At 59.4% G+C, this 19,687-nt stretch overlaps 1 protein-coding gene and 1 long non-coding RNA gene across 3 annotated transcripts; both read right to left on the bottom strand.

The window, feature by feature from the left end:
* Window positions 1-1,974: 1,974 nt before the first annotated feature.
* On the bottom strand, window positions 1,975-19,486 carry TEX22 (testis expressed 22). Its single transcript, XM_043557129.1, has 5 exons — window positions 19,249-19,486; window positions 18,681-18,886; window positions 6,633-6,761; window positions 3,488-6,479; window positions 1,975-3,067 (listed from the first exon to the last, which is right to left on the bottom strand). The coding sequence occupies exons 2-4, from the start codon at window positions 18,843-18,845 to the stop codon at window positions 6,300-6,302; spliced, it is 474 nt and encodes a 157-aa protein (XP_043413064.1). The 5' UTR covers window positions 18,846-18,886; window positions 19,249-19,486; the 3' UTR covers window positions 1,975-3,067; window positions 3,488-6,299.
* LOC122469611 lies at window positions 8,212-10,099 on the bottom strand. 2 transcript variants are annotated; one of them, XR_006293549.1, is made up of 3 exons: window positions 9,821-10,099; window positions 9,484-9,598; window positions 8,212-8,583 (listed from the first exon to the last, which is right to left on the bottom strand). It is a non-coding gene; the product is annotated as an uncharacterized LOC122469611 (long non-coding RNA). The 2 variants fall into 2 exon arrangements; XR_006293548.1 differs by having other exon boundaries at window positions 9,484-10,099.
* Window positions 19,487-19,687: the final 201 nt, after the last annotated feature.

Genomic DNA, 19,687 nt, shown 5'->3' with positions numbered 1-19,687 from the left:
GGCCGGCCCTCCCCGCGCCGCCGCGCGCCCCCCGCCCCGGGCGCGTCCTTCCGGCAGCCCCCGGCGCGCCGGCCAGGGTGAGCCCTCCCCGCGCGCCCCCTGCTCGGTGGGTCCTCCCACAACCCGCCCGCCACCCCCACCCCCCCGCCCCGGGGCTTCCCTGTGCCTGGGTCTTCCTGGCATCCCCAGCGCCCGTTACCCGGGTGGGTCCTGCCCCTGCACCCAACCTGCTCCCCCCTCCCCAGGTGGGTCCTCCTCGTGCCTCCACACCCGGGCCCTGCCAGCATCCCTGGCGCCCCTTCCCGCAATGGCCATCACAGCCTCCACGCTGGTCCAGAGCCCCTCCCAGGGCCTCCAGCCCCCTCTCTCCCACTCTCCCCTCCCCGGAGAAGGTGGCTCTCCCAAGTCCCCCCCGTCCCGCCCCCCCCCCCCCCACCTGCCCTGAATCCCAGCCGCCCAGCCTCAGCCACATGGCCCTGCTGCTGCACACCTCCCTTCCGGGCCTGGCTCTCTCCACCCACCCCAGGGGGGTCTTTGTCTCTGCCCTCACTGCCCAGCCCCCATGGCCATGCTTGGACACTGGTGGTGCCCCCATCCACATGGGCAAGTTCCCCGGCTGGTGCGGCCTCCCTGAACTGTGGCCTCATGAAAAGGCCAAGCCCAGTCCGCTGCCCATGAGGTTGGGGAGGTGGGCCCTGAGGCTGGAAGGACCACCTCTGTGTGGAACAAGGTACCTGCTTCTCTTTCTCAGCCCCCCTCAGGACCCTAACTGGGCACGTGTGTGCTTGTCACTTAAGGTCCAAGGATTGTGGAGGATGCAAGGCTGGTGGGCCCAGCCTGAAAGAGCATGAGGGGGAGGGGGTGGCATCCCAGGGGGAGAGAAGCAGGTGTCCCAGCCAAAGTTTGGAGCCAGGAGCGACATCACTCTTGAGGGGCAAGGAAAAGGAAGTATCTGGTCTCCAGCGTGGTGGTCTGAGCAACATTGTGTGTTCCTGCCCTTTACGCAGCAGGGGCAGGTCTGTGGCTAGAGGGGGTGCAGTTTAGTCGAGGGACCCCCCCCACCAGGCTGAGCACAGGTCTCCGCAGCAGTGGGAGTGGCAGGGACAGAGCCATATAGGAACCCCACCCCATAGGGTCCCTGCAGGGGACTAGGAAGGTGGGCAGGAGCCCAGAGCCAGGTGGGGTTCCAAGGAGGGTAGTGCAGCCCAGGGCTCCAGAAGAGGAAATGCCCACTCACTCTCTGAGGAAGTTAGCCAGGAGGGCAGCCGAGGGGCAGGGGGGTTATGGTAGCTGGAGGAGGGGGGAAGGAGGAGTTCAGGTGCAGGACTCGGGGCAAACACGCTGAGGTGGTTTCCCCAAACGTGACCAGGGAGGTGGTCGTGGAGTGGCGTCCCTCCCCCACCATAGGCCCCCTTCCCGACGCCCCAGCCTGAACCTCCTCATCTGGACGGCGAAGCCGCGCCGTGAAATCTTCCAATACGGAACAAATTGGCCAAAAAGTCACAACTACCAAAAAGTGCCCAGCTGGCCATTGGGGGTGGAGAGAGCCCAAAACATCCATCGTGTCTTGTAAAGTGCCTGCCTCTGCCTCGGTCCCAGACACAGGAAGGGCTTCATCCTGAGCACCGAGGCCCTGCCCCAGCTGGGAAGGCGGACGCTGACCTCCCTGCAAGGGGACAGGGGTGGGGAGGCGCAGCTGGGGATGGGCGGGCAGGGCCCTCTTGTGGGAGGCAGGGCCACCAGAGGCCAGCATCTCAGGGAAGCCGTCTGGATCCTGAGCTTCCCCACAAAAGGTAAGGATACGCGCCTCACAGAGCGGAGTGGCATTTAAGAAGACCTCAGGAGACACCACCGAGCCCCCGCCAGCTTCCACGCGGCTTTCTCCCCTTTCCAGACTAACATCCAGCGCCCTGCCCTAAACCAGCCCTGAGGCGGTCGACAGATCCCGGGTAAATTGCAGAAATTCAATGTCAATTGCAGAAATTCTATGAATTCATCCATTAGTTAGCAGTGCAAACAGACATTCACAGGGATGTTCTGTGCGGCTAAGTCCACACATCCAACAACAGAGAAACTGGAAGAGGGAGGGAGGAGGCGAGGGGCCAGCGCAAACCCCGTAGAGAATGCTCCTGAAGCAGAAGACGACTCCCCAGGAGTGCCACCAGTCACGAACGAACATGAGAGGAACGTGCGATCGCTAATCAGAAGCCCAAGTAGTGGATGACAAAACAGCAGACTAGAAGCAAGATTAACAGCCGAGGAAACTCGCTTCCTCACAATCACAGCATTCTGGAATAAGTCTGAAGCAGCACGGGGCACGACGTCAGATTACCGATGGGGCAAAGGCTGGAGACCATCTGCGGGCAAGACAAAGCAACGGAAACAAGAATTTATTTGTTCTACCGTTACTTGTGGGACGTCTGCTTGGTGCCACAGTTTAGATGGGGGGGGGGGGCAGGGGGTAAGGACACACGATCTCTGCCCTCGGAGAGCACACAGCCCAGTGGGGAGGAAGGCAGGGATGATAATACACGATGAGGTCACGTGTCCTGAAGAGGGTGGGGGGGACAATTGTTGAGAGAGGTCAGGACGTTGGGAAGGAGGGACCCTCAGCCCTGCGCAGGTGCGGCACCCCTCAGGGCCCACGGGGCGCGGGCTTCGCCACTGGAGGGCTCGGAGTGACCTTTCTTCGGGGGACCCCTGGCGGTGGCACCCGGTGGGGGCTGAGAAGATGCAGAGGCTCCAGTGGCAGAGGGCTCGGAGGGGGCGCAGAGATCGGTGTCCCGGAGTGACAAGGGGCCTGCAGGCCGTGCTCAGCAGGATCCGCACTGAGGCCTACCGCGCCTGAACCTGGCCGTCAGGGGTCAGTAGAACTGTTTATCGGGAAGCACAGATCACAGACACAGCAGACACGGACAGAAAGCCAGGTTGACCCTCACTTCTGCAGTGACACTCAGAGCGGGAAGACCCAGCCCTGAGGGAAAGACGGTGTCACCCAAGACAGGAAGGAAGGGTCCCCGGCCAGCTCTGGTGTGGGTCTAAGGGCCTCAGGAAAACCTCTGTAAACCTAGAAGAATCCAAGAAATAAAGGTCTTCAGACACATAAACCCGGACCTTAAATGCAGTCAATGAGGACAGAACCCAAACAAAGCCTGAGTGGCCACGTGGGGGTGGTGAGCTCAGGCTGGTGTAGACCTGAGACCCCCGCCAGCCCCCAGCGGGGGCAGGGCCCGCTCCGCAGCACTGGAAGTCAGACGTCAGCCAGCGCTGTCTGAGGGGAGCCCGCTGCCAAAGCCACGTGACGCTGGCTCTTGATTTTTGCAATTTCTAAAAATAAACTTAGGAGAAGCTTTTAAACTTGGGGTGAAGACGCATCTAATTCAGCAATCATGTTTTCCCTTTAATTTTTTTTTAATCTTCAAGGGGGAGCTCTCTATTCCCACGTGCCCTCTGCCTAGGCCTCTAGAAACCCCCGGGTGACCTTCACCTGACATCAATGGCCTTATCTTGATGAAATTGTGGGTGAGATTTTAAAACTTTATCCTCAGGTTGTTCAACAGTGAACACACGTGCTCTTGCAAAGCCAACGAAGTCCTTTTTCTCAGCAGGGGCAATGCTGGCCCTGGGAGGACACGAACAACACATCCCGGGCACACAGCAGTTCTGGGGCGCTGCAAGTTCCCCCCTTCCCACCTGGCACGTCCACAGCAGCCTCTGCTCTCTGTCCCAAGCTGGCCTGCCTCGTGAGCACAGACAGGTGCTAGGACACCATGTGGTCAGCACGGGCAAGCCTGCGTGTGGGACACTGTCCCCCCCTGCCGCCAGAGCACCCCAATGCCCTCAGCCCAGGGATGTCTCCAAAGGTCTTCCCTAACTCAGAGGTGTTCCCTGATGGCCCACCACCTGGGGGGTTCCCCGTGAATCCTGGGAGGGACGCATTGTCGCTACTGGAGCTGGAAGAGACGCCCGCCTGGCTGAAAGGAAGGGAAGGAGCCGGTAAGAGTGGACATACGGGGGGAGCACTGCGGTGTCCCTCAGGGGGGCCCGGGGGATGCCCTCACCAGACGGATGCCGCCCCAGGACTCTCCCTCCCCGCTCATCCTACTGCCGTGCACCATCTGCTGGATGGACCCCCCTGCCTCCCAGGGACGCTCGGCCGGGGCACTGTGGACACCTGGGGCCCCGTCATTCTTGGTTGCAGGGGGGTTCTGTGCTCTGCGGGATTGAAACAGCACTCCGGTTCTGCCCACTTGATGCCAGGGCCGCCTGTGGAAAGCAGAGCGCCCCCCAAAAGATGTCCGCGTCCTCACCCTGAACCAGCGCGCGTGCCTATCCGCGTCCTCGCCTTGATCCTGCATATGCCAGGTTCCACGGAGCGGGGTGGTGGAGGGGGGGCTGGGACTGCCAAGCCAGGACTTCAGAGTAGCCGCAGGACCAGGGGCCCGACATCAGCACGGGGGCCTGAAGTTGGAAGACGTAGAAGCCCCCGAGAAGACATGCGGCAGGGACAGAGGGACGCTATGCTGCTGGCTTTGAAGGTGGAGGAAAGGGCCACGGGCCAAGGGTTGCAGGCAGCTTCTAGAAGCTGCAGAAGGCCAGACAGATTCTCTCCAAGACCTCCGGAAGGGAAGGCAGCCCTGCCCGCACCCAAGCTGAGATCTGCTTTGGCCTCTGCAGACCTCACAGTCCCTGCGTCTGCTTGAGGACGTGAAGTCTGTGGCCGTCTGTCAGGGCGGCCGTAGGAACCAACGGTCCCAGTGACAGCAAAACCGTCTGCAGGTGGTGAGTGACCCCTGTCCTGGGCCCCGCTCTCCTGGGGAAGGTCCCCACCTGCCCCGCCACCCAACCTCTCTGCTCCGCCACTGTGGTGGGGAGTGTGGGGTGCCTGGCTCCCAGCTGGGGAGACCTCATGCAGGGGAGAGGCCCTGACACCACCTGGAAGGCAAAGGGCTGGCTCTTCCAGCATCCTGGACCCACCACCCGCTGACTACAGCCTTGAGAGGCTCCCCAGGCAAGACCAGAGCTGGTAGCTCAGCCCAGTGAACCGCTGGCTCTCTAGTGACAACATGGGAGTCCTTTAAAGTCACTGGGCAGCAAAGAACATCGAAGTACGTGTCACTCTGTCCTAGCTGTTGACACTTCAGCTCCCACTCTGGACCGTGAGCACTGGTGGGGGTGGGGGTCTTCCTGCCCAGCATGGAGCCTGGCGCCTGACACCCACCCCCCACCACGTCATCGGAGGTCCCTAGGGAGGAGGGGGAGGGGATCACGATGTCCCCCAGGCCCTGCCTAGACCTCACCCCAGGGTCCTGTGGGGCAGCAGCATCGGGGCAGGACGCTCCAGGAGGGAGGCCGGTGTGTGCAGAGCCCAGGCCTGGGGTTCTTCACCTCATCTTGTCCACAGTCCCCTCCCCCCAGCTGCCCCCACACAGAAGCCCGGTCAGCCCGGGAGTCCATCACCAAATCCAGGGGATGGTGCCCACCACCCACTGTTGTCTGTCCGGTGCCCCCGAGGGCTGGGAGCCTGCGGTCACTTCCCTCCTTCCTGCCCTCTCCAGCTTGATCTCTCTGAATGTGGTTCTGCCTCGTCACCCCCGGCTCAGGACTGCCCACCCCCCCCCAACCTCCAGAAGCGGACCACAGTGGGTCCAGGGCCAGCTCTTCATGGTCACCCCGGGTCCTCTGCCCACCAAGCACTGTATGGAGGTGGGGAGGCACCACCTCCTCCAGGAAGCCTCCCTCTATGTTCAGCACCCGGTCCGTGTTCTGCTCCCCCAGGGTTACGTGTGTCCCTTTGGGCCTTCGGGGGGAACAGGGCCCAACATAAGGCCTGGTGTCCCCAAACTGGGTGGCATCAGTACCCAGCAGTTCATGACCTTAAATGCCACCCTTCTGGAGGACAGGGCTGGGCAGAGGACTTGGTCATGACCAGGCTCTGTACGTGGGGCCTGTGAGGGCAACATGCCCCACTCCGCGTCCCAACCCCCCCTGCCCTGGAGCCACTCGCAGCTGCTTGACCCCAGGAAGGTGTGGGGGGCTATCCTGGAAGGCCCCACTCTGCCCTATCCCCCAGGCCCCTCCCTGTGGCCTCCTGGAGGCTGGGCTGGGGCAAGGCACCCCTCCCACAGATGGCCTCCAAGGCCTCGGGCAGCCAGAGGGTCCAGGAGGACCTGTTCTCCCATCTGAAGACTCATGAGCCCCTGGTGGGGTGTGAAGAGAGCTCAGCCGCCGCCACCCCCCTCCCCGTGCCCCCCAGGAAAGGCGCTGAAAGACAGACACTGGGCTGAGACACTGGGCTCTTAGGAGGGCGGGGACCTCGAGACCTGCGCCTCCAAAGTCACGGTCTGCCAGAAGGGCGCGCTCGGGGCCAGGAAGGCTTGGAAGGCGTTGGCGGCCTCCGAGAGCCTCGGAGCGTGGGGGAGGAGCACGTCCTTGTCCACGTCCTCGGACACCAGCTGGGCCACGAGCCGCGAGAGGTCCTGAGGGCAACCGCGGGATCAGGGGGCGGGGCGAGCCAGGGAGAGGAGTCGCTGGGCAAGGGCTGTCTCGCGCCCCGCGCCGCCCACCCCCTGCAGTCCCCTCCCCACCGCCGCCCCCCACCCCGCCGCTGCCGCCCCGCCCCCCCCCCACACCCTGGAGTGGGAGGGGGGCCCGGCGGTCCCCGGCCTCTCCCGGCCGCCCTGCACGGCCAGTCGCCGGCGCTCGTCGATGCTGACGTTCCAGCGGTGGCTCTGGCGCCCGCTCTCGGCCGGCTGGCACACCTGCGGGGACACGGAGGCGGTGGGCGCGGGCCACACCTGCGGGCCGCCGACCCTCTGCCCCTCACCTCGCGCGCCCGAGGTGCAGTCTGCTCGCTCCTCCCCGGGCTCGGGCTCAGCCTCCGGGTGTCCGCGCTGCTGCGGCCTCAGGCCCCCTGGGGCCCCGGCCCCACCACCTGCCTGCTTTCCTGCTCGAGGGTCGGCCTCTGGACGGCGAAGTCCGCACAGCCAAGGCCCCGGCCCTCCCCACTGGTGCCTGGAGGTGGGAGGCGGGGCGGGGGGGGGCGGGGCTCCCGAGCTGGCCCGCGGGAGCCTCAAGAGAGATGGGACCCACAGGTGGGCCGCTGCCTCTCAAGTCCCTCTGGAGTGATCATAAGGAGAGACTGGGGGACAGGAAAGAGCCCCCCCTCCTTGTTCTGGAAGAGGAAGACGGAGTGTGGGAAAGAACCACTCAGACAGCAAGCGGAGCTCAGTGCAAATGTGGCGTGGCTCAGACAGGTGGTGCTGCCCCTCCCTCCCTGTGGCCACAGCACTTTGGCGGTTCCTGCCAGGGTCTGCTGCCCCAGGATGCGGGGGGGGGGGGGGGGGCAGGTCCGCAGCAGAGCACCTGCTCTGAGGATGCCTGTGTGCTCCAGGGCGCCCCTTGGGTCCCCACCACCGGCTGTGAGCGCGGCGCCCCCAAGGGGACCCCTGACACTGGGAGGCAAGCAGAGGACACACAGGTCCTGCTGACCTCAGACCCCCGAGTGGAGAGCGAGGGTTCGCGCTGTGGATCAAGGAAATCGTTACAGAGCGTCGTTATGGCAAATGCGACTGATAATCAGGACCGGCAAGACGCCAAAAACCCGGCACCTGGGGGCTCAGTCGGTTAAGCGTCCAACTCTTGGTTTGGGCTCAGGTCACGATCTCACAGTTCGTGGGATGGAGTCCCAAGTCGGGCTCTGTGCTGACAGTGGGGAGTCTGCTTGGGATTCTCTCTCTCCCTCTCTGCCCCTTCTCTGCACACATGTGCATGTGTGCACGCTCTCTCTCTCAAAATAAATAAACTTAAAAGAAAAAAAAGATTAAAAAAACAAAAACGAAGAGATCATAACCAGGTAACAAATCACGAGGAAACCAGATCATCCGTGTAGGCCAACATCCAGTGAATCAAAGGTTCGGGAGGAGAGTGCCACAAGAAAGGGTGCACGCACGCACTTCCAGAGTCGAGAGGAACGGGGCTCCAGGCTGGAAGGGCTCACACAGGACGAGAGGAGACCGACCTGCACCAGGGGTAGAGCTGTGCCATCAGAACAGCGGCGGTGGAGGAAGGGCTCAGAAAGTCGCAGAGGCTGAAAGGCAGGGCACATACAAAGGACCTGAGGCCCGCACCGTCTAGGGCACTGGGCAGCCTCACAGATCCTGAAAGGAGGACTTCCCACTGAGAAATGCCATGCAAGTGTGGAGGCAGAAGAAAGACAGCTTAACAACTTTACAGTCGAGGACTCAAACATCTTCTGGACCCTTCTGGGCAGCTGTTCGATGAGGCAGTCCACCGAAACAAGGGAGCAAACCAGTGAGTGGGGAGTCTGAGGGCCCAGGAACAGGGGTCCTGCAGAGGAGGGGCTGGCGGGGCGCCCCAGACGAGCAGCCTCCCCTGGGAACAGAGCTGGCCTCCGGACTTCCCCCAAGCGCGGCCTGTGGGACTCCGGAGCGGCCACGGGCACTTGTCCACATGCCTGGGGCTCTGAGGAGGAGCGAGCTTCATTGGCACAGGCACGGCAGCTTCTGGATGTGGCTGGGGTCCCCAAGGAGAGTGTGCATAGTGAAGACAGGATCCCCAATCCTGGAATCACAATTCAGGGAGGCCGATTCTCAGGTCACGGGTAGCACTGGGAGGGACAGAGGGAGACAGCATTACGCAGCCACCCTGAGGGGCCCGGCCTGATGTGTCAGGGTATATGTGGGAAGTATTTGAAGGATTAATAACCTGTGCGTAGCAGATGAGGGGGGTGTGTGCCACGATTAACTCCAGGGAGAAACAAAGCACTGTGTGTGTGTGTGTGTGTGTGTGTGTGTGTGTGTGTACCTGCTGGTCATGGTGCTCTGTGCTCAGTGGATGTGCTACGTGGGTGAAGCCCGCATAGTCACTGGACAGCACACGCTGCAAGCGGATTTAGGGAAAAAGCCTGAAACCACACAGTGGGGGCGGGGGGGGGGGGCGGTGCCGTACCCTCAGTCTCTGGGAGGCAACAGAATCAGAAAGTGAGGAATCGAGAAGCAGCAGTGCCCGCATGCTCGTTAAAACTGTGGGAGCAGCCACGAGAGCTGGAAGAGTGGGTACAGGGCAGTGCCACTTGCGACCCCAAGGGCTGGGGCAGGGCTCTTGTTCCAAATTACGCGTGCGTGTGCGTTAATAAAAGTAGCACAAAATCTTAAAAATAAAGACTTCGGTAATTAAGACGAGTGATCTAATAGTCACGGAACACGCGCGCATGACTTTGACCCACAGAGAACCACGCACGCTCTCACCCAACAAGTGGAGCACCGCACACATCAGCCTGGTTTCAGGCCACCGACAAAGCAGATGCGCCAGCACGGGACTCGTACGGGTCACAGTAGGCGAGCGCAAAGCCACACAACGCAATGAACAATTAATGGCAGAGGCATATTGGCGTGGGCTTTCCAAAACACCCTTCTCATCCACCCGAGTGAAAAGGAAAATCCGTACTATATGCCGACTCACTTAGAAACGAGTGAGGATCCAGGGTGCACTCCTGTCCTGTGAAGATGAAGTTTTAAATGCTGGAAAGTTAGAAAAAAAGCCACAGACCAGATTGCAAAGCAGGAAATTCAAGAAGCTAGGAAAAGAACAACAAAAGAAATTCACTGCAAGTTAAAGGCAGAAGGAGCAAAGATTAATGAATAAGTCCACAGGGGACAATTATCACCAGCTGGCTTTCTGAAAACCCAGCAGGACAGAGCGACTTGAGTCCCCCCGGCCCCAGGCACGGTCCCCGTCATGTCGGCCCATCTCCTCCTGCCACGAACTGTAAGTCCACGTACTTCAGACGCTCTCCTACCCAGTTCTGGACACGGCTCTCCTGCTGCTGCGAAGCACCTCTCTGTGGACTCTGGTTGGGAATGTCACACGTGCCACAGGCAATCCTTCCAGACGTCTTAGAATGTGTGTCTTCGAAGCCTTGAAAACCTGCAGTCAGGTTTGTCAGCATTTCCCCTCATGGGTTCTGTGCGTGGCCCCAGGGAGGAATTTCCCACTGAGAGATTTTTTTTTTAATTTTTAATGTTTATTTACTTTTGAGACAGAGAGGGAGAGAGAGAAGAGAGAGAGAGAGCTGGGGAGGGGCGGAGAAAGAGGGAACACAGAATCCGAAGCAGGCTCCAGGCTCTGAGCTGTCAGCACAGAGCCCGACGTGGGGCTCGAACTCACGTGATCCTTAAGATCACGACCTGATCTAAAGTCAGATACCCAACCGACTGAGCCACCCAGGCGCCCCTCCGTGAGATTCTGACAATGCTCTCACACACCCTCCTAGCACATCCGTGGTTTGGTCCTAACGCTTGGTGTGCGTTTGAGGACACGTGAGGAGTCTACCTTATGATCTCCTCAATGGGCAGCCAGTTACCCCGACACCATTTGTGGGAAAGTCTGTTTCCTCACTGTTCTGCAATCCGTGCGAAGCACAGATCAAATCCCCAGATTTACACAGGGGCCCGTTTCCAGACTGTTGGCACTGGATCGTGGACCACTTGCGCGGTCTGTCTGTCCCAACGCGTACAATTTTAATTGCTGGAGCTTAGAGCAGACAAGCGGTGCCTGCTCTTCTGTTTCAAAATTCGCGTCTGGTTTCTTTTCCAAGTAAATTTGCAAAAAAACATCTTTATTTTTTCAAATAGTATCTTTACTATGCAGTGATGTATGCACATTTCTGAACCCTGAATAAAGGAAGCCACGCTGCGCACATACGGCACCACTTGCTTCCTTCACTCACGAGCATGTCTGCCGGGTCACCCTGCTGCCACGTGGAGAGGCACCCACCCGCTCTAACTCCAGGCCGAAAGGCAGTTTGGCACCAAAGCAGGCCGCGAACAGATGGGAGACTGTGCGTGGGAGGTCCCCGTCCCACTTGGTTGGAACGTTCCCACATTTCTCTCCATGCACATTCATGCGCACATCGAGGGACCGGGTTGTTTTTAATCCATCTGACAATGGCTGCCTTGTGAGTGGGGCGTCTGGTCCCCGTGCGTCCATCGTCCATCGACCGGACCGACCTCGTGCTTTGTCTTGTCCCTCCCTCGGTGTACTCACCGCCCACACGCAAACTCACCGAACCCTAAGCTCACGGATGGGCCCATCGGGGGGACACTGCAGGGCCTTCCGAAGACACAGCGCCACTTGCAGGTGCCGTCCTGACACTCGCGCCGTCATGGGCGCACATCCGCCCACCGCGAGTCTCTTGCTTCTTGGCACCCCCTCCCGTCTGAGATCACCTTCCCGCTCTGTGAGCTCTGTTCTTCACAACCGGGGTGAGGTCCTGCCGGGGCAAATTTGTTTTCTCCTATTTTGCCTACCCTTTAATTTATTTATTTTCCCCTCTTCTTAAAAGATTGCTTTTGCTGGGCACGAAATTCCAGATTGACGGTTATGTGCTCCGCCGAGTCAAGCTTCTATATTGTTAATGCCAGGCTGTCACTCCCTTCCGGACTCGGTCTCCTCTTTGATCGTTCCTGACATCTTATCTTTGCCCCTGGTGCCCTGCAGCCGCACTATGGCGCCTCTTGGTACAGACTCCCCTCATTCCTCCTGCTCTTGGTTTGCGGGGCACGTGACTATGTTAGACGGCCCGTGTTAGCCAGCCTCCACGGTGGCATCCAGAGATTTGTGCCCCTGGTGCTCAGGCCCTGTGTCCTCCCTGCCACGTTACGTAGTGGTGACCTCGTATCCAACAGGAAGTCGTAGACACGATGGAGTGTGAGTCCAAGGCAGTCCTAAGACGCTGAAGCTTCCTCCTTGTTCTCTCCTGAGCCATCTGCTCTGGGGGAAGCCAGCCTCGGGACACGAGGACTCGAGCAGCCCCAGGAAGAGGGCACATGGTGAGGAGCTGAGACCTCCTGCCCACGGCCAGCACTGACTCACCAGCCATGCGAATGAGCCACTGTGGAAGTGGATTCTCCAGGCTTATTCAACTTTCAGATGACGATGGCTCTGACGTCTCGCCTGTAACCAGAGCCAAAGCCACCCAGCTAAGCAGTTCCCAAGTCCCTGACCTATAGAAACTGGGACAAACATGTTTATTGTTGTTTTAAGCTGCTAAGTCTTAGGGACGCTGGCTACACGGCAACAGGTAACTAACACATGAGTGGAAACATAGGTACATTTAGGGTAAATTTTTCAAGATTCATGGAAAGCTTTTTCCTTTTTTTTAATAGTATTGCACCGAGTTAGTTATCTTGGGGGAACGTGGCAGGTTCAAAACATTAACTCTTCCCGTCAAATGAGGCGGTAAAGCTTCCCGTTAGGTATCCTCTGCGCTACTCAGTCTCGTGCCACAGGACTCATCCCAAGAAGGACTCATTCCCAGGGGCTTTGCAGTTTCTGTTGTTAAAGGGAAGGCCTCCTTTTTCCCGCTTACGTTTTCTGGTTGGTCATCTTTAGTATGCGGAAAAGCCATTAAGTTTTCGATGGAGATCACGTATCCAAGCTTCCTCTTTTACCAGTGGCCTTTTCTCTTAAGGGGCTTGCACGGATTTCCTAGATAGGCAACGGGTTAGCTGCAGAGAGTGACCACTTCGTCTTTTCTTTTCAGGTATTTATGGCTTTCATTTGCCTGACTTCCATACGGGCCGGGCTCCCGGTGTGTCCGTCGTCACGGTGATGCCCTGCGTTCCTGCCTGCTGCCCGCGCCTGTGAGAAATACTTCTGGTGACGACCACTCAGGGCTCTTAATAGCCGTGCTTTAGCGGGTTATAGACCTATCCACCTCTCCCTACCTTACTAAGAATCAGCAGCTCTTCCCCGCGTACTCATGACACTTCAATTTTACAAAATTGTTTTTAATTGTCATATTTGTTTTGTTTTAAAGAAAAGGTAGTGGAATTTGTTTTTCAGCATCTACTGAAGTAATCCCATGGTCTTCCTTCTCGGTTAACGTAGACCATTTTACCAAATGGGTTTCTAGATTCCTTTGTCCTTGGGGTACGGTATTTTTTGTACATACACAACTGTGTTTACTCAATACGTAGTCATCTTGCACCTACTCTGCCGCCCCCCCCCCCACACCATCCTAGGCACTGGGCGCAGGGCTGTGAGGACACAAAGTCCCTAGTCTCCTGGAGGGTGGAAGCCTGGGAGGCATCACGGTCGCGAAGGCTGGTCTTTCCAATGCTGCTGGCTTTACCTACCCCGCATTCAGGAGCTCTCCACCTGCGCCACAGTCGGATGGGCCCACCACTCCCGCCTGCCCTAGTCCCAGCCCTGCTCTCCCGCGGCACTGGCGTCAGGGTGCAGCCTGCTCTGTACGCACAAGTGGCTTCTACGCTTTCAACCTCACCGCCTGGGAGAGCTCCTTTCCTAATCGCTGGGGACTGCCCACCCTTACGCTCTTCATTTGGGGAATTTCTGGGACAACTTCAGAATTCTCTTTGCCGTCTTCAGGTTTTTAAGGGTTAATTCAGGTGACGCAAATTCAGATGATCAGCTTTCACCTTTGCTTAATAACGCTGTGAGGTTTCACCGCTAACTGCCCTTCCCGCGAGCACTGCGCCGCAGGCCCGGCCTTTCCGCCGCCGCCCTCACTCCCTTTCAGCTGCATGCGGGTCTTTCTGGAAGGCTCCTTGGCTTCTCCTGTCCTCTCCCGCGTCCCACCTCTCCCTCTGATTTTCCAGGTGATTTCCTCAATTTCATATTTCAACCCTTCTGCCAAACATTTCAATTCTGTTGTTTATTAAGAGCTCTGTATGATTTGCTGAAAGTGTATTTTTAAAAAAACAGAACCCTTGGGGCGCCTGGGTGGCTCAGTCGGTTAAGCGTCCGACTTCAGCCCAGTTCACAATCTCGCGGTCCGCGGGTTCGAGCCCCGCGTCGGGCTCTGGGCTGATGGCTTGGAGCCTGGAGCCTGCTTCCGATTCTGTGTCTTCCTCTCTCTCTGCCCCTCCCCTGTTCATGCTGTGTCTCTCTCTGTCTCAAAAACAAATAAGCGTTAAAAAAAAAATTAAAAAAAAAACAAACAACAGAACCCTTTCCAAGTTATACCGAAGGGAGTGTCTCTCTTCCAGATCCCAGGGTTTCACGTGAACACTTTGGAAGCTTTCTGCTCCCCGAACCGCCTGGCCCTCTTGCCTCAGAGTCCTCGCCAGCTGTTGCTTGCAGCTCTGCAGAAGGGGCACGGCCCGTCGGGCACGGCGTCAGCAGAGAGGTGACTGTGACATCTGTCAGCTCTTGGTCACCTGCTGCCTCCCACTTTCCTCCTGGGCTGCTCCCGCCGCTCTGGGGCTCCGACCCAGGGGCATCTCCTTCTCAAGCACCACTCTTGCCCCGTGTCAGGGCTTCAGGAGGGATGAGGGCGCTGTTACTTGTTGACTCCCTAAAGTCCAACGGGAGGAAAAGGCAATTCTCTGCTGTGTGCAGCGTGTCAGAGTTAGATGCTTGACCGACGAGCCCGACACCCCAACCTTTCCCTTTCTTTCTGGCCTCTGGAGCTCCCGTCTCTGCAAGAAGCCCTCTGTTCTGACAACTGGGTTTCTGAGCAGGTTGCTGCTGTCTGGCCTCTGTCCCTCGGGCCTCGCCCCTGGTGCCTCTGCCAGCTGCTGGGAGTCAGGGCAGGAAGGGCCTGGGGACAGCTCCTGTTATCTCCTGACCTCAGTGTCCAGTGCAGACTGGCCCCAGCCTCGCAGGGGCAGCTGGTGGGGCTCCAAGATCCAGGCAGCCTCGCTCCGTCTCTCTCCAGACCTTCCAGAACTTCCATCAGGCTCACGCTGCTCTCGAGCGCCTGCCCGCCTGCTGGTTACTTGCGCGTTGCTCACCAGCACTTCCTTCCGGGGCCTCGAGCAGTTGCCTGTGCTCCCCTTTCTTCCTAACTGTCTACGTTTTCTTCTTCCGTGTGGTAAATGACACACAAACATCATCACTTACGGCGCACGGTGCAGCGTCATGAAGCACATCCGGCCCACCAGCACCGTCCGTCGCCACTCACTCCCCACCCCCATCCTATTTTCTGTCTCCGGGAGTCTGACCACTCTAGGGACCTCAAACATGTGGATCACGCGGTGTCTGTCCTCCCGTGTCTGAAGCATAACGTCTTGCTGGTTCGTCCACATGGTAACATCTGGCTGAGTAACGTTCCGTGGTAGTATACCTCGCATGCACCCGTGGACGGACGCCCAGGCTGCTTCCGCCTCGTGGCAAGTGTGAATCACGCCGCCGCGAACACGGGTGTGCTAGAGTCCCTGCTTTTCGGTTCTTTTGGATTCGTGCCCAGAGCGGGGCTTGCTGGATTGCAGGGTAGTTCTATGCCTCGTCTCGTGAGGGACTCCACACTGCTTCCACGGTGGCCGCGCCACTCCACACTCCTGCCAGCACGCACAGGGCTCCGATCTCCCCACAACCTCGCCGGTACTCCTTTCTTTTCTTCTGGCGGTAGCCATCCTCGCGGGCGTGACGAGCTGTGTGCTGTGGTTTTCCTTTCCACTGCCGGCCCAGGGCTGATGATGTTGGGCGCTTTTTACATCTTTCTTGACCATCGGTATAACGTTGGAGAAGTGTCCAGGCCCTTTGCCCGTTTTTGCTTCAGGTCGTTGCTCTGTTTAGAGTTTCAGCAGTTCATGATGCATTCTGGACGTTCTAGACATTCATCCTTTATCAGATGTGTGCTTTGCAAATGTTCTCCCATTCCACAGGTTGACTTTTCCGTGTCCTCTGATGACCAAAAGGTTTTAATTTTGATGAAGCCTAATTTAGCTATTTCTACTTTTGTTGCTGGAGCTGTTGGCATCCAAGAAATCACTGCCAAGTCCAACATGAAGCTTTCCCGTCTTCTCCTAGGAGTTTTGCGGTTGTAGGTGTGTGATCCACTTTGAGTTAACTTTTGCATGCGGTGTTAGGCGACAGTCTGGGTTCATTCTTTCACTTGTGTAAACCCAGCGTTCCTGGTGCCGAGCAAGGACAAGACCGCCCCCACCCATTCTCACCGAGTGTCATGGCGCATCCATCAGCCATCTCTGCCTTTGTTCCTGGTGTGCATTTTACCCCCCTCAGTTTTGTCGGTTTTCCACATGTGGTCACGTGTAACCGTTGTTTCTTTCACGGCTCTGGGACTTTAAGGCTAGGTTAGAGAGGCCGTCCTACGCCCCTGGTGTTGGATGAGGCGCGGCCACAACTGTCCGTCTTCCGGAGAGCTATGCCACTGCCAAGCCTGATTCAGCGTAAAGCCCATCTCCCCCACCGATTTGAGACACCATCTTAACCCTACACTAGGTGTCTGTGGGCATTTGAGTCAATTTCCAGACTTTCTAGTTGGTTCTGATAACCATGCTTCACACGCCAGGACTCCACTGCTTTGATAACCAACGCTTTGCCATATGATTTCACGTCTGCTAGGGCTGAACCTACTCTTGCTTATTTTTCCATTTGACCAGTTTGTCGTACCGAAAAAGAGCAGGCAAAAATTTAGCATTATTTCAGTTTATCCGTTTCAGTAATCTCTACACCCAACACAGGGCTCGAACTCACAACCCCAAGATGAAAACTTGCACGCTCCACTGACTGAGCCAGCCAGCACCCCAAACATTTAGCACGCTTATCGCTGGTGATGCTGAAGCGTGAAATGTCTAAGGAGGCCTCTCAGTGCCGGTGTCTCCCTGCTGTCAGTTTCTCCGTGATGTTTTGAGGCGCTTTAAAGTTTCTCTCCAACAGGTTCGCCTGTTTCCCGTTCGGCGTATTCCTTTCCCACTCGTTCATCTCCTACAGCCTGTCGATAAGCACGCGGGCTCTGCACACAGCTGTGTGCCCTCCCCACTTGCTTGGGCCCCAGTCCGTTCTCCCGCACCGAACAGGCACAACCACACGTCGCCCCTGTTGCTGGTGTCACCTCGGACGCGTTCACGTCCCTCTCGTTTGGCTGCAGGACTAATTCTTCCAAGATGGCACAGGTCACCGTGAGGATGGTGACACAGCTATTGCTGGGGCTCTTCTGGGTCCTTTTTCCCCTAGCTGTCCTGCCCTTCTGCGGCGTAGAGGTTTTCTTCAAATGCCCGGTACCCTTGGCCATTACTTCTATTTCACAGGGCACGTGTGGACTAGGGCTCGGGGGCTGGGGCAGCGACCTGTTTCTGCTGCCTCCCATCTCACAGCCCGGAGCGGACCCTCCTTCTCTGCCCAAGCTGTGATCCGCCACCACAAGGTGACTCCTGTCGGCCAGCCCTCCCATCCCGTTCTGTTCGGTGGTCACTTCAGCGAGATTGTTGGGAAGCAGGCGTGCGTCAGCCGGCGCAGCCCTCGGGGAGAGGCTGGGTGGCGGCAGACCCTCCATCAGGGAAGTCTCGTTAGACCTCGGTCCCAACTTGAGGTCAATGACCTCTTGTGGGCACGTCATTACCATGTGGGGCGACGGGGACCGTGCTGACCCCTGCGGATGAAGGCGGTTCTGTGGGGCTCGGGAGGGGATGACACAGGGACGAGAGGAGTGCTGAGGCTGACTGACGTCTGCCAGGCGGGAGGCTCCCTGGGAGGCTGGCCTGGGAAGGTCTGGAGGAAGAGCACCCCACACTGGGGGACAAAGAGAAGGGACACCGGGCAAGACATCGACACAGAGTAGCCCCTCAAGACCACAGTGGGCAGCTGACGTTCCCCAGGGGCTGAAGCAGAGGAGGGCAGGGGCAGGACAACGTGGGAGGCAGTGCCCCCAAACCAGAAAGCTGGAGGTCTGCAGAGATAGATCTGTGCCCTCTTCTGGCCTCTGCCCAACTCCCTCTCCCCTGGCCACCTCCCGCTGGACGGTTCTTTCCCGCTCCGCTGCTGCCCCCTCGGCCCCTGCCCGCCCACCTCTCTGAACCTCACACTCGAGCGGTGGCCTCTGCCCAGGAGCTGCCAGTGTGCCCCCAAGTCCCCACCGCCTATTCGGGACGCAGGCTCCCGAGTCACGCCCTCCTCGTGACAGTGACACGTCTGTGTGTTTAAGTCCCGGACAGCCCGTCCCGAGAGTCAGCCCCACACCGGGGGGTCTGCCTGCCTGCCCCCCAGGACCCTCACAGGCACTCGGGTGGGGGCCACGGCGGCAGCTCCGGAAGGGAGCCCGCTTCCCCTCTCCCGCCAACTTTTTATGTAAACCTTCGACCGCAGCAAGTGCGCATGCACACAGACCCAAGTGCGCAGCCTGACAGGCTCCCGCTCACCACACTGCCGAGCCGGTCACACCTGGCAAGCACCCTGCTGAGTCCGACCCTGGTGCACAGGCAGCCACACAGAACCTCCGGGGGGTCTGGCTCCTCTGCTCCTGAAGCACCCCCTGGGGCTGGGGCGGCAGCGCCCTGGCCCCCGTCATGGCTCCTGGAACCTGGCGGGCAGCTGCTCACCTGCTCGGCATGAGGTCGGGGACAGACAGATGCCTCCAGTTTGGGGCCATCACAGGCAGAGGCTTCAGCGACATTTTGGTTACGGTTTGGGGACAAACCCCGCTGACTGCCTGCCTGCCTGCTCACAGGGTGGCTGTCGGGGGGCCGCCCTCTCGGCCCAGGGTGCGATGCTGGGGCGGACTGAGGCAGGCCCCTCCGACAAGCCCAGCAGAAACAGACAGTATGGTGGCCGCCCAGCGGACACCGTGTGCCTCCCATCAGGTGCGATTCGGCCCTCCGTGAGGCTTGAGGAGCCCCTTCTACCGCACGCTGCGACTAACCCACCTGCAAAGCCACTTCTGGGGTCCCGCTTACCCAGTCCTGAGTCTGCAGTACCTGTTGCCCTCCGCTCTGGGCGCCGGGCTGGCCCCAAGCCGTGGTCGCACTCACAGGGGGAGGGGGCTGCCCGAGCTCTTGGGGCAGCGGCAGCCCCGACTTCTTCCCCAGCGAGGCATTAGCCAAATGCTTCCGGCTGTCCATGTCCAGCCCCTCGGCCTGCTTGTCTGCACCTCCCGGGCTCCCTGGGCCCCCAAGCAGATGGAGGAAGCATCAGGCTCTGCTGGGCTCACCTTCCCACCACCACCAGCCAGACAGTGCTGGGCAGGCCTCAGGCTAGTGGGTGACCTGGGTCCCTCAGCTCCTCCTGCCATTCCCCCCCGCGCCCCCCACATGCTACTGGCTGGAGCAGCTACAGTGCCCTGCCTGTCCCCTCTCCCGGCACCCAGGTTTCCCACCTTGGCTCCAGCCCAGTGGGGGGGGTGGGGTATGTGCCCCCAGCCGACGGCCGACCTCTGGGGACCTACAGAGAAGGCCAGGAACGACCGCAGAACGAAGGGCCCCACAGCTCTCCCTGCCTCCTTCCTCCCACCCGCTGTGACCTCACCTTGACTCCGCCCGGACCACACCCCAAGGCTGGCCCTCTACCCTTCAGGGGCTCTGCAGAGTGGGCTGAGGTGTGTGGGGGGGATCAGGGCAGGGGTCAGAAGGGCACAGCTTAGAAGGTCGGGAGCGGGGGACCATTAGGGAGGCAGCAGTCACTGGTGGAGGAGCAGGGTACGTGGGGGGGGGGGGGGTAGCGAGGTGGGGGAGGGGCCGGGTACGCTTGGTGTAGGGGGCGGGGAAGGGTGGGGTACGCTGGGGGTAGGGGACAGAGAGGGGCAGGGCACGTGGGGGGTAGCGAGGTGGGGGAGGGGCCGGGTACGCTGGGTGTAGGGGGCGGGGAAGGGTGGGGTACGCTGGGGTTAGGGAGGCGGGGAGGGGTGCGTACTCTGGGGGTTTGGGGTGGGGCACGCGGTGAGGTACGCAAGGAGTGACGGAGGCGG

This window comes from Prionailurus bengalensis, chromosome B3 (assembly GCF_016509475.1).
Source record: "Prionailurus bengalensis isolate Pbe53 chromosome B3, Fcat_Pben_1.1_paternal_pri, whole genome shotgun sequence".
Taxonomy (NCBI): Eukaryota; Metazoa; Chordata; class Mammalia; order Carnivora; family Felidae; genus Prionailurus; species Prionailurus bengalensis.
Note: the sequence above shows the minus strand (reverse complement) of the source record. Positions and strands in the feature narration are given on the sequence as shown.